The sequence below is a fragment of the Nelusetta ayraudi genome, unplaced genomic scaffold (assembly GCF_046127955.1).
Source record: "Nelusetta ayraudi isolate G7.1 ecotype Tasmania unplaced genomic scaffold, CSIRO-AGI_Nayr_v1 ptg000090l, whole genome shotgun sequence".
In the NCBI taxonomy this organism is placed as follows: Eukaryota; Metazoa; Chordata; class Actinopteri; order Tetraodontiformes; family Monacanthidae; genus Nelusetta; species Nelusetta ayraudi.
In genome coordinates, this window is record NW_027466140.1 from 4,912,981 (window position 1) to 4,926,995 (window position 14,015).

The following is a 14,015-nucleotide window of genomic DNA, read 5'->3' on the forward strand; positions in this document are numbered from 1 at the left end:
CTCGCTTGGAAACTCGACCTCGAGGTCTATTGACCGGCTCTCCGACTTGAGGTTGCCATGTGAAATGCTGGCTGGTGCTGGTGCTGGTGGTGGGTGGGGGGGAGCTGGCAGACATTACATTTCTTTACAGGAATCCGCCTGGCGACGCCTCTGTGTGCGCGATCCTCGCGCCTCATCAAAGCTCAAGGTTATTTCTGGGGCGTGCTGGATGTTTGTTTATTCCCGCTGACAATTTGATAAATCGAGGGAAGCGCGGTAATCATCGCTGATTCCTTTGATTAACGAGCAAACGCCGCGGCGAGGGTGGAAAATAAGAGTCTTCTTTTCTTTTGCTTTCTTTCTTTTTTCCTTTTTTTCTTCCCTCCGCGCCACCAATAAGACGGCCACACACAGAGAGAGAGGGAGCGCGAATGAGAGAGAAGGAACCTTGAAGGGATTTCATTATGGACGTCTGGAGAGCAGGGACGCGGCGCCGTCCTCTTTCGGGGGGCGGGGGGGGTGCTCGCACAGAACCTGCCATCCAAACCAATTACCGACGGCTGCCAGAGTGACATTCGCAAGAAATTTCCTATCGTGTCTTTTTAAATGAAGTTTCCACTCCCTCTTGTTACTCATGCCTTTGCATTTTCATGAGGCCCCGGCTGGAGGCGCCGCTCCCGAAGACGAGCTGAGTTTAATGTAAGCTCGCCGGGACGTTCAGGTGAAAAACCCAGAAAACGCCCGGCGATGAAGCGCGTCTGTTGAAGAGATGAAACGCTTTCCGCCCCCCAGTCGTGAACAAATTACTCTTGATTGGAGGAATTCCATTGTTCTGCCGGCGGGCGGGGGCGGGGGGGGAGAAAACAGGAAGTGAGATCTGGTTTGCCTAATAATTGCACTCACCGGATCAGATTCATTTCATTCATTTGGCCTTTTGCACTTTGATGTTTCCTTTTGTTGTCAGCTGCTGAATGGCAGCTTTGCGTGTTCCATGTTGATCAGTAGGACACAAGTGTCGAGCTGGAAAAAACAGCCCCACTACAGCCTTTCAACATGAAATTTGTTTGTTCTAAATATTCTAACAATGTGTTAATCTTTTATTATACCCTGATTAATCCGAGTGGCTGCCGCCAACTTTGATATTTAATGGAGTCAAACTGGGGGGGGACATGAGAACAAACACGCTGCTCTCCAGAATTAATGGTTAATAACAATCATAACGCGCTAATTGAATTTCCCCGTGAACGATCTCCCCGCTCCGCTAACGAGTTAAAGTTCAATTAGGGCTAAACAGTGAAAAAGGAGACGGAGGGACGCTAACCTTTGGCGCAGGCACGTTGCATTGTAATACGCGAGCGCCAAAGTGGTGCCGAGAATCCCTCCAACAGTAATTAGCCCGGCGCGGGTGGAGGGCAAACAGCAGTTAATCCGGAGCAACAAGCTCCACCTCCAGCCCGCCGCTCTCCTCACGTCTCCTGTTCACTAAATTCCCTGGCAGTTCGGCGCCGACGTTCCAGATAGCGCTCCTCGTCTGCTTTCAAGCCCCGTCGCTCCCAGTTTGCGTGGATCAGATCGTCCCAAACAGGAAATGAAGACGCACGCCCGCATCGGGAGAGTTTCAGAATGTGACGCGGAGCAACAAGGAAGGAAGGGTGGGCGGGTCGGCCAAGGGGTTTTCAAATCGCTAACAGAGATTCAAGTGGGTAAAAAAAGTGAACTCGCGGCTTCTGGATGTTCTCCGCTGGTCCGTTTGAACAGTGGGAGGACTCGGGGTGGAGCCGACGGTTAACGAGAGCGTCACCGGCATCCGTCGCTGTGAAAAACGTGATGAAAAAAAAAAAAAAAAAATCACGTGACCTCACAGCGGCTAACTCTGATCTGCCGGCATCTGACTCAAGACGTGAGGACAGAGGCCAGATGTTTGACACTCCACCGCCCCTCCGCCCTGGCGCTTTCACCCGCAGATAGTCCACAGAGCATTCAACCCCCATTAACGCCTCATAAAAGAGGAGGCCTCGCCCGGCGCAGCTCTGGGTTTTAATCCAAATCCTTTCAGTCGCCTGTGTGACAGCGTGTCCAGGGGCCGCCGCCGTGCCGGCCTCGACATGTCAGACGCGGAGCTCTTTTGATAAGCAGCAATTGTGCTCCGCCGCCTGCATTAACCTTTCTTATCATACGGGTGACTTTTTTTTTTTCCTTCCCCGGACTCTCCACACCCGCCCGGCCTTTGATACGAGCTCTGCAGACTTTCCACGGAAGCGGCGGCCTGACTCACGACCCTTTTTTTTTTTTTTAGCCGTTTGTATCAGTACACGCTATCTGCGCTGTGGAATCTTAAGTCAGGGCTGCGAGAGAAACACCTGCATGTTATCAGAGTTTGCATAGGGAGTCTTATCCGGCTGTGGAGTGGAGGGGCTGCGGGTCCTTTGAGGTCCTTTGAGGTCCTTTGAGGTCCTCTGACCCACCGTGACGTCTCCGGGAACGCCGTCTGACGCTCCGCAGACGCTGGGGGGGGGGCTACCTGTGCCTCGGCCCCGGCGGGCTGCAACTTGTCAGGCTGCTCTCTGGTGGTGGTGGTGGTGGTGGTGTTGGGGGTGGGGGGCAGAATGAATGTAGGCTGCCTTTGAACTGGCTGCCTCCTCTAATGTGGGTCAGAGATCTATTGCGCGCGCATTCCAACGAGCTTTTCATCTGCAATTGCGTTGCGTTAAGATTCTACCCCACCCCCCACCCCCCACCCACCCCCTCTCAACCCCCCCCCCCCTAATTCTAATTCCATCCGCTTCTCCTGCGCTCCTTTATTCCCAATCGCTGCGCCGATGTTCTGCTCAAACACGGTAAAAGAAAAGGGGGGAGGGGGGGAAGAACTTTTTCTCTCTCTCTGTTATTCTGCTTGATCGTCCCGCTCGCTCTAATGACTCCCTTTTAAATGTGGCGGGCCAGTGGTGGAGACGGCAGGAGGTCCAGCTGCTGCTGCCGCTGCCGCTGCTGCTGCTGTGTGTGTGTGTGTGTGTGTGTGTCTGTGTGCGTGTGTGCGCGTGCACGCACATGCATGTGGTCCTGAACTCACCCTACCGAGACTTTTTTTTTTTCTTGTTTTTCGGTGTAAAATACGATTTGCGCTCAAAGTCAATGAATTGCTGCATTATTCCGGGGTTTGTTCTCCATATTAAAGGTGCCTTTCGCTCTTTTCTCTCCCTCCTTCCCTCCCCCTCCGCCCCTCACCCCGCCCCCTCCACTCTCTCCCCCTCTGCTGCAGACGGAGAACTACTCCATGGACTCCAGCTACGTGAACAGCAGAGCCCACCTCATTAAAAGGTATGTCTTGATTAGGAATTGTTGCCGCCGCCTCGTTAAAATTTTGTTATCTGTAATTGTTTTGTCTAATGAGCGCCGATGCTAACGCTGCAGCTGCTTGCCAGTGCTCCGCGTTAGTGTGTTAGTGTGTTAGTGTGTGTGTGTGTGTTTTGTTGTTTTGTGTGTGTGTTTTTTTTTTGTTCCCCTTAATTGCAACAGGGAGGATAAGATTTATTTTGGGAAGGGGGGAGGGTGGGGGGGTTGGATAGAATTAGCCCTGTAATGCGTTCAGCAGACACTTGTTGAGAGACGAGCCTGCAGAACTTAGGGGGGGATGATTAGATTGCGGCGCAGCCGAGAGAGACGTGGCGAGTTATGATTTTCATATTTACAGGTAACCCTGTAATTACCGCCGTCTAATCCGGCTGATTGGCCGACGCGCAAGCTTCACGGCTTCAACACAAAGCGGCTGAATGATATTCTGAGAACTGTCTGTGCTGGTTTCTCAACACGGAGGAAGTAATAAGGCCTCCTTTTTTTTTTTTTCCTGTCCTGAGCGATGAAGGAGTATTAATGGTTTCATTGTCCTCGGTACACCTGAGACGGGATGTTAGATAAGGTCTGCTGGAATGAGGCGGGGGGGGGGCTGAAGTGGGGAAGGAGGGAGGGAGGAGGGAGGGGGGTGAGGTCAGGTCGGGGGTGGAGGTGGAGGTGGAGGTGGCGGTGGTCATATAATGTAATTCCCTGCAGCCGCTGAGGCTTTATCCCCGACCCACTGAGCTCCCTTAGAAAACACACACACACACACACACACACACACACACACACACACACACACACACACACCAAAATAACCCTTTAATTCTCCCTCTTTACCTGCGGCCACGAGGCGTCACGGCCTCCCTTTTTTTCTCTGAGGCCGTCCCAGCCTTTTGAAGAAAAAAAAAAAAAAAAACATCATGCCACCCGACCCCACGCCCCCACCCCCCACACACTTCCCCCCCACAGAAAGATTCCCGCCGTTAATGTAAACAAAGAGCATTCAAGTGTGCGGACTTGTGTGGCGCTTTCTACAAAGAAATGCCCCCAGGAGCCGGTGGAGCCCGGGAGCGCGGGACAGGTGCAATTACAGTGATAACATCAGAGAGCCACCATTACCCACAGTCCTCTCTGGCGGGCCGGCGGGAGAGGGGACGCTCCGTCTGGAGAATGCACTCCCCCCTCTCACCCCCTCACCCCCCACCCCTCCCCTCCCCTTGTCCTGCCCTTCATTTCCCTCCAACCGTTTGCTTTTTTGTTTACCCCCCCACAAAACTGTACATTTGTTTTTTTTTCCTCCTTGCCGCTGCCGCTGCCGCTGCTGCTGCTGCCACCGCCGCCGCTGCTGCTGCTGCTGCTGGGAACACGTGTTCATATATTCATCCCTATTAAGTGTTGTTTGTAAAGCGAAATTTGTTCCAGTGGGATGGGAATCAAACAGGGGAAGGAGGGAGGGAAGGAAAGGGAGGATCACGCTGTCACTGTGCAGCTGTTGATTGCACTGCACACTGCAAACACACGCACACACACACACACACACACACACACACACACACACACACACAGACACACACCTCCCCGCCTTCACTCGTCACCGAACCGAACAACAAGACCCAAACAAGACAGATGCTGGGTTTGCATGCTCCCGGCGTTCCCCGCATCAATCTTCCTTCCAGGAATTCCTGATTTCCGCCACGTTTGTTTGACCGGCTGAAGCCACAAGACCGACTGACTGACTGACTGACTGACTGGCTGACTGGCTGACTGACTGACTGACTGACTGAACGGGCCAGTTTCTACCCTCCAACCCCCCTTCAGCCCCGCTTACGGCTGAACGCGGCGTCCTTGAAGCCGCCACATCCATCCAAATAATCCCCGGCGGGAGAGTCGCTGCGCTACCTGTGAAGTTGATAAATATCTCCCTGACAGATTTAAATGTCTTTTCGCCTTCAGACGGCGGCGCTGCGGCGCTGCTTTTCAAGTGCGGTTTAAAAAAAAAACGAGGCCTTTTTTTTTTTTGCCGTGGCAGACGTGCTGACAGTTGGCGGGGGTGTTGGTTTGGCAAACACAGGTGTTTTCCGACGATAGCCGTCAATCTTCCCGAGCGTTCGGCTCCCGGCGAAGTCCAGGTGACCCTGCGGGGGGCGCTGCTCCGGAACGCTCTGCCGCACGCGGTTCAATCCGACCGGGAGATATTTTTAAGATCCCCCAATGTCGAGTGTATCAGCCTTTCTTTAACTTTCAAAGGGACGAGATGTAAAGGGCAGCGATTCAGAAATATCGGGGACAAGGAGAGAAACGACGAGGCTCCGCCGCCCGACAGCTAATCGACTTTTTTTCTTTTTTTTTCCTCCCTCCCTCCCCACCTTACCCTCCTCCACCTCCACCGCCTCCGCACAGCACGTCCACATTCAAGGACCTGGAGGGGAACAGCCTGAAGGACAGCGGCCACGAGGAGAGCGACCAGACCGACAGCGAGCACGACGTCCAGCGAGGACACTACGTGGACACGGCCGTCAACGACATGCTCAACATGACCGTGCCACCCAACGTGTGCCAGCTGCCGGATCAAGGTGAGGAAAAGATCTGGCCTCCTGCTGGCTCGCTAGCTAGCGCGTGCGTGTGTGTGTGTGTGTGTGTGTGTGTGTGTGTGTGTGTGTGTGTGTTTTCAAGATAATTCTTAGCGTCTCTCAAGGTGCATTATGCCCGTTGCAGCCTTCAGATGTATGAATTACATCAGGACTCCTTTTGTGTGTGTGTGTGTGTGTGTGTGTGTGTGTGTGTGTGTGTGTGTGTGTGTGTGTGTGTGCGTGTCTTTGAAGTCAGAGTGGCTAATGTGAGGGATCTCTGACAGCTCAGGCTCCCCTTTGATACCAAGGCTTAGGCAACATTATTGACTCATCAGCGCTGCGTGTGCCCCCTCGTGCGTGCGTGTACACGTGTGTGCGTGTGTGCATGCGTGTCTTCTGAAGTCCACCTAAAAAGGTAGGAGAGGTGGAGAGGTGCGTGTCGCCACGTGCCCTCATCCATTATTCAGCCGCACCATTTAGCCGGGGATTAGCGGCGATGCTTCATTTCTGACTGGCCGTGTTCTCTGAAAGAGGCCGTCGGCGGCCCGGAGTCGCCGTCAGCTTGAGGGATGTTCACTCTTAACTGCCGCCAGTCACAGCCAGGAGGGGGTGCTTTTCTATTTTTTCTATTTTTTTTTTTAACCGAACCGGGAGGGGAAACGCTGCAGGAACAGGTGCGAGTGCTCAGCAGCGTGTGTGTGTGTGTGTGTGTGTGTGTGTGTGTGTGTGTTTCAAGATGTTTGGAGATGACTCACGGCTTTTCATTCCGAGTGAGGTTGGAAACACCGGACATTTCGTTTTTTCTGGAGGAGGGCGCCGGCCGCTCGCACTTATCGCTGAACTTTACATTCGCACGGCGCTGCAATTTGAGAACGAGGGAAGCTGTTTTCTCTCTCTCTCTCTCCCTCCCTACATCTTGCCTCAGCTAAAATTTCACATTCTTTTTTTTTTTTTCTCTCTCAAACTCTGCCCCAGTAAAGTTGCCGCCTTCCTCCCTGCTCAGCTCGTGTGCATGCGAGGGGGAGAGGGTTTTAATGAGCCGCGGCGGCAGCGGCGGTGGAAGAAAATGGATCCGACTTTATAAAAATGCAAACAAGGGTGGGTGATGATGAAGGGATGGATTCTTTTTTTAAATTATTCATCAAGCTTTTTTTTTTTTTTTCCTCAAATGGCTGGGCTGTGAAGTGGTGAGCGGGCGTGGTTTCACATGCAGGTTTTTTTTGTTTTTTTTGTTTATCTGCTTTGAAGAAACATTTCTCACCGTCACATTCATCTGAGGCTTTTGATTGTTGACCTGCAGGAGGAACAAAAAGGCTCCTCATCTGAATTGCTTTCATAAATCTTTTGCTTGGAAAATCAACTTCATTAACTTCAAATTTTTTTTTGACTGTTTATTCGGCTTCAGGAGTATTTGATCTTCCCCTGCATTATTTTTCTCGGCTTCCTGATAGTCGGTGCTGACCTGCAGGTTCAAACAGAGTGTAGGGGTGGGGGGAGGGGGGAAGGGTGAGGGGGGAGGGACGGCTCCTCTTTACACTAAATCCGAGCATTCTCATTGGACAAAGACAGAGATTCCGGAGAGGGTCATTACCTGTATAATTTACCCGCCAAGCAGATGTGAGTTTTTGTGTTTTTTTTTGTCATTTCTCACGCTGTTTATCCAGCTTTAAAATACATATTTACAAAAACCCCAGGTTCTTAAAACGCCAGCAGGCTTTTCCAGCAGTGGGATCTCATTATTGTAGACAATTAGAACTGATGTACGTGAAGAACGTTACAAGTGGGTGTGTTTTTCTAGCGTGTCTGTGTGTGTGTAAGAGAGAGAGACTGAGGGGACTGGTGTGTGTGTGTGTGTGTTGGGGGGGGGGGGTTCGAAGGGGGGCTCCTTTTTTCATTAACAGCGCCGATGATTGTATCTGTTTCAGCACGTATGCCCGCTGAATGTGTAATGCGGCTGCCCGCGGTAAACAGGAGAGGAGGCAGAGCCACACCGCTGTCCATTCTCCTGACCGGAGCAAATAGACGATAACAAAAAGTGGCTGTGCGGAATCACAATGAGGAGGAGCCCTGTTATTGGCTCCTTCGGCTCTGGAATCTTCCCCCCACCCCCCCACCCCCCCGTCGCGGGGTCGTCGGAACAACGCGAACGCACGTTCAGACCGGACGCGTCCACCGCGGCCTCATGGCATCGTGCGTGTGGTAGAAACAGAAGCTCCTCTGTCTTCATTAAAACGTGAAGGAAGTAAAAGAAGATGTAACAGAACAGCAGTCGTCAGGCCGGTTGCTGCTGCTGCTCGCTGCCGGCTAGCGAGCGGAGTCGAGAGTTGAGAGACTCCGACTGCCAAAGGACAACAGCGGCATCGGCCTGGATTGTATTTTCTCTCCGCTTCCCATCGCTCAGTTTCCTGGTGTTGATCGGCGTGGAGAACAAAGGGAAGCCGGAGGAGGAAGTGAGAAGGGTTAAACTCTGCTTTTTGTCTTTCCTTTTTTTTGCTTTTTTTGTTTCACAGTGCAAATGTTTACCGTTCCCAGCGCCGAGTTTCAGGTGCTGTTTGCCCGCTCAAAGACTTGAGCGACGATCCTCAGCCACCAACTAACCTCCGCCTCTGAATCACCACGGCGGGCATCTTGCCTTTTTTTTTTTTTTTTATCCCCCCCCCCACCCCCGACGAGCCCAGTTTTTTTGTTGTGTTTTGTTTTGTTTAGTTTTGTTGGCTCTCCACCAACAGAGTTATGCCTTGAATCTTTTTTGGCAGGGCCGCTAATTATTCCTGCCGCGACCAAGGTAACTTTGAGCGAAGTGCCGGTGAAAAGATTGCCGACTTAAATGTGAGCCGAGCGCCTCTCCCGCTGAACGGCTGCCAAGAATCCGGGGAGACGTGAGCGCTCGTGGATAATTCAGGTCTGCAGGAGAAAAAAAAGAAGAGAAGAGGGAAAAAAAAAAAAAGGAAGCTGACCTGAATTATGGGCGCGCTGAGCTTTAGATTAGGGCGGAGTATCTGCGGGACGTATTACCTTAAATCTCCTAAAATCTATAAAGGAAGCATTATCTTTTACATGTAATGGGCCCGCGGTGGGAAAGAGCGATATTGTTGTAAGTTTGTGGAAAAAAAGAAAATATATATATTATTTTTTCTTAAAGCGAGGAGAAGTTCAAGAAGAAGGGATCCTTCCGTCCTGCTTTATCTTTGGAGGCATATCTGTGAAGTTGGAGGGGATTTGGCTGAAGTGTGTTACGCGACCAGGTCGTGGTGGCTCAGCGGGACCATTACTGTTCCGAAGTGGCATCTGAGAAAAGGGACCTGAAGATATTATTATATATTTTATATATAATAATCGACATCCTGCTTGTCGCAGCTCTCACTCTTAATTCCCGGCGGATGTGGATGAGCCATCGTGGTTTTCTCAGGATTAAGATTCATGTATTGTTAAATCGTTGCTAGTTATCTCCGCGGGGGAGAGGGCTGGGCGGGGGTGGGCAGTGTGTGTGTGTGTGTGTGTGTGTGTGTGTGTGTGTGTGTGGGAGGAGGGGGGGAGGGGAGAGGGGGGCTCTTCATTTCATCCCGCCGTCCCATTTGCGGCTTCAGAGGTTTGTGGTCTCTCCGTTTGGACTCTCTGCCGAGTCAATATGCAGAGTTGTCTATGGGGAAAAAAGGGGGGGCGGGGGTTTGGGTGGGAAAGTGGCTCATCTTTGCTTGTTAGACAAAAGTGGGGGGGAGGGGAGGGTAGGGGGGGGGGGGGGAGAGGAGAGTAACGGGGCGGTTTGGAGCCGAGCCGCTCAATTAAACGGAGCAGCTAACGGCTCCCTCTGATTTCCTGACACGTTCCTCTGGCCTCCACCTCTGGAGAATATCTCTCATCTCTGCCGTCGCCTCCCTGTGGGTGTGTGCCTGAAGCCCAGGCCCAGGAATGGAAGCCCCTCCCCCCACCACCGCCACACCGCCGCCGTTCCCGCCCTCCATCAGCGGCTCCGCAGGGTTTTCGCTGCTCCTAATTGATTCCAGCTCCCCCACCGCACATCTTCCGTATGTCTCGCTGTCTGTCTCCTCCGTCTCCCGCCCGCAGACGCATCCGACCCGCATCTCGCCACCCTTTTTTGTGCCACTCTGGCACTCCTCCTCCTCCTCTTCCTCCCACCTCGCCGACTCCCTCCCCAGTTGAATTTATAAAAAAAAAAGGAAAAAAAGGAGCAACCTCGCAACATTACCAGCAGCCGCTGCAAACTTGCCCTAAATTCAACACGGAAACATTTCGAGTTTGCAGTTTTCTGATCCACTAACAGAAAATGCTGACAGGTGTCAGGAACAGGATGGCAGCAGGAACAGGGGCTGTGCTGACAGCGCGAGAGGGCGTGTGTGTGCGTGCGTGTGTGTGTGCGCGCATGTGTGTGTGTGTTAAAGGAAGACAGAGATGGAGAGACGAGCTGTAAGCAGTAAATAAAAAGAAATCCTAAAAGAGGAAAGAATCTCTTGACAGGTGAGACCAATGTTTTTTTCATTTCATTTTTTTCTTTCAAATTTTCCTGCTGGAGGTTCTGACTGATTCTCCAAACACGGCTCTGATTGGATTAGGCTTCCCCGAACCTGGCCATATGATTGGGTCTCTGGCAACGACATGCGTTGCGTTCGTGGCGTCCCACGATTGAATCAGCGGCAGACTGGAAGGCCAGCGCCATCCATTTTGATTAGGATTTTTTTGCTTAATCTAATGCGGCTACCGGCGGCGGAGGTAAAATGGCTGACAGTGACAAAAGAGGCGCGAGCGTCGGGCGAGACGCCGAGCCCACCGACGCCGCTCGCAGGCAGGCGTGGCCGCGGCCACGTCGTGAAGCGCCGAGACTCCGGCTGAAGGAGTGAAAATGTCCCAGAGGAAAAACAACACGGCAGATATGTGAAGAAGTGCAGAAGGTTTTTTTTTTGGATGGAAAAAAAAAAGGTTGAAACATCTCCACGCAAGACAGAAGAGCTCCCGTCTCCTTCAACTGAGATGCTTTGCACACAAACTCTTTGCTTTCCGGCCCCTTCGGCAGAGTTTTGCTCGGCGCCTCGTCCACCTGATGAGACGAGAATGAAAACCTCAGCCGTCCCCGTGGTCCCGCGCTGGGTTCCGGGCTGGGAGATGCGCGCGGAAGCTTAAACAAACCTGACGTGTTTTTGATTCCTCCCTCCGCCTCCCCCGTCTCCTGAAAGCGCTGCCTCCAGCTGCTTCTCCTCAACTTTGCACATTATCACACAAACAAGGGAAAAACAAAAAAAAAAAAAACTAAAGGAAACAAAACAAAAAAAAAAAAAGCCATAAAACTCCCGCTGTCCACAACCGCCGAGACGCACGCAGCCGCAACCTTTGCCTCTGCCCCTTTCCCAACATACGCACCCGGCGTATTTAATCGGCTGGAGAGGCCACCGCTTTTCTGCCTGCACTTGTCATGGATAGCGTATTGAACATATCAGAGGGAGAAATGGGAATAGTTCATTATTTTTTTTTCCGGCGCGCACAATGAGCCTGATGTATCTCGTTGCAGGGCCCCCATCCACTGACAGCTCATTTTCTAGACAATCCTGGCATTCAGTGCACAAAGTGTAAGAGAGAGAGTGAGGAAGAGAGAGAGAGAGAGAGAGAGAGAGAGAGGAGCGCACACACACACACACACACACACAGAAAGCGCAGAGACAGAGAGAGAAAATAGGGCTCTGGATCTCCATTGCTTATTCATGACGCTGTGCCATGCTAGGTGTGTTAATAATCTCGGCAGAAACCTGGCGAATCGCCGTTGTTTGCTGAACAGCGAGCCGAGCCGGGGCAGATGGGAAAACAGGGAGGATCAGGATGATCTCAGGCGGGAGGGAGGGAGATTAAGAACAGGTAATGCGCCGAAGTTGATGGGGGTCGAGTGCGTATTAAAGAAGGAGGTGGTGGGAGAGAGAGAGAGAGGGAGAGGGAGGGAGGAGGAGAGGCGGCTGAATTCTAAATTCCGGTTGAGGTGTGTGTGGAAAGGTTAATCAGACATAGGGGCAAGAGAGGAGGAAGATAAAGAGGCGGTGGAGGGAATGAGGCGCGGGAGGCGGAGTGAAACTCCAGCAGCTTTGTCTCCCTGCTTTTTTTTTTTTTTTCCTGAGGTCAGGATTCTTGTCGGAGGAAACGGAGCCGCAGCCATTTTCCCTCCGCAGCACTACCGCGCTTTTTAAATCCTCCCGGGTCGCTGTGTGGGCCGGGTCCTCATGTGGTGTATCATTTGACATTTTTCATTTTTATCACAAAGAACAAAATTGGTTTTGTCAGAAATGAGTGGCTTGCTCGCGCTTCCTCTCTGTTCTTACAAGATCTGCTTCCTGTCAGCCCCTCCTTCCCCCCCCACTTAAAGGCCCATTGTGTCACATGTACTGATGTCTAATTATCAGAAATCACATTGCATACGGCCTCCCACTTAGTCTCACATCAATTTTTGTCCCAGCTTGTTTAAAAAAAAGAAGTCATGTAACCCAGAGCAGATCCACCTTCTGGGTTGCCGTAGATACGTTGTAGCGCAACATGGCTGCTCTGCATGTCGACGTACATCCTAATCATTAGCGAACAAATTTAATGCCACTTCCCCCGTTTGAAACACAACACAATGGACCTTTAATTTCTTCTCTCTGTTTTTCTTTTTTAACATATGTTCACGTACAATCGTTTAAAAAACACTAGTTAGCCGTGCGGCTGTATGTGGCCTCCTCTCCTGGCCAGGTGTTAATTGGCAGCCGCACGCATCTAAAAACCTTTAAAAAAAAAAAAAAAAAAAGCCATTAAAACACAAGTGGAACAAACAAAGACAATTCACATTATAGTCGGAATCGGGGAGAGAGAGAGCGAGAGAGAGAAAAAGAAAAGCAGAACATGCACGATACAATTAAATTACATGAGAGGCCAGGGTTCAGCGTGCTATTGTACAGATGTATCCTTAATGAGATGAGCATCGTGCACTTCCAGTTAAACGCCGGTCGGTGCTGCAGATTCTAATCATATCTGGTGAGACGAGCCATAAGTGAGATATAAACTCGGAATAATGAGATGTTAACGAAGTCTCCGCTGGCGGCCGCGGTATTCTCGCTGCACCTCGCCACAAACAGCCTATCACAGCTGGCAGGGAAGGTTGTTTTTTTTTTTTAAGAACTTCTTTACTATAATTTTTTTTCAAATCTGAAGTTGACTTTCCAACTTGGGCAAACAAAATCCTTACGACTATTATTATTATTATTATTATTATTATTATTATTATTATTGTCATTATGTCCCCTTCAGACACTCTGAAAGTGATGCATGTTTCCGGAGTGACGCTGCAGCCCTGCGGCAGCTCCGCTCTGTTAATGCTATCGAGCGGCCGGGGTCCTCAGAGGGGACGTGTCGGGGCGAGAGCCGTCAGAGTGATGGGGCCTGTTTCCTCTCGCCTTCGCCCCAAAGTGTCGTCGCTAACCTCATTTGGAAGTCGCAAACAGGTGGTGGCGTTCCGTCGATAGCCGTCGCCGCCGCCGCCGCACTGCAACGCATCCGAGCGGCGGCGGCGGCGGCTGAACTGCCACACAACTAGTCCCTGACTGGGGGGAAAAGAGAGAGAGAGTGACGGGTCGACTTGAAGCTGCCGATGCTGCGACGCTCAGTCACACCAGTGAAACTCACAGTGGATGCTGATTGTTGAAGTGTAGTGGGCACCGTGCGTGGGGGATCTACGAAAGCCTGGCAACCCGTGATGATCCCAGCCAGGTGTCGTTTTCTTCCTTTTTATCATTATCATCATTATCATCATTATTATTATCATTATTATTATTATTATTATTATTATTATTATTATTATTATTATGTGGACCAGCTGCAGCTCGAGATGCGACGCTTCAGCCGCCTCCTCCTCCTCCATCCGGCTGTCGGCAACAGCGACAGCTCGAGAGCAACAACAGGGTTTTTTCTTTATTGTCGCGTTAATGAGAGACACGCTGAGTTAAGGCAATTAGACACAACATCTCAGGACAACATTTTTTTTTCTAATTAACAGAGATTTTTTTTTTATTTACAAATTCTCCTCCCATGTTTTGCTCTCACTTGATTATAAACACTTGAACAATAAAAGTAGAGTAATTATTGAGATGGCGCTGCTGTTCC

The 14,015-nt window shown here is 51.1% G+C and overlaps 1 protein-coding gene across 4 annotated transcripts in view; it reads left to right on the forward strand.

Annotated features, from left to right (window-relative positions):
* Positions 1–14,015, forward strand: part of pcdh19 (protocadherin 19) — a 60,243-nt gene that overhangs the window by 30,633 nt on the left and 15,595 nt on the right. For all 4 annotated transcript variants that reach the window (XM_076046572.1, XM_076046573.1, XM_076046570.1 and 1 more), the window contains exons 3-4: positions 3,239–3,297; positions 5,716–5,888. In XM_076046572.1, coding sequence (XP_075902687.1) covers positions 3,239–3,297; positions 5,716–5,888 — 232 coding nt within the window. The remainder of the gene's footprint in view (positions 1–3,238; positions 3,298–5,715; positions 5,889–14,015) is intronic.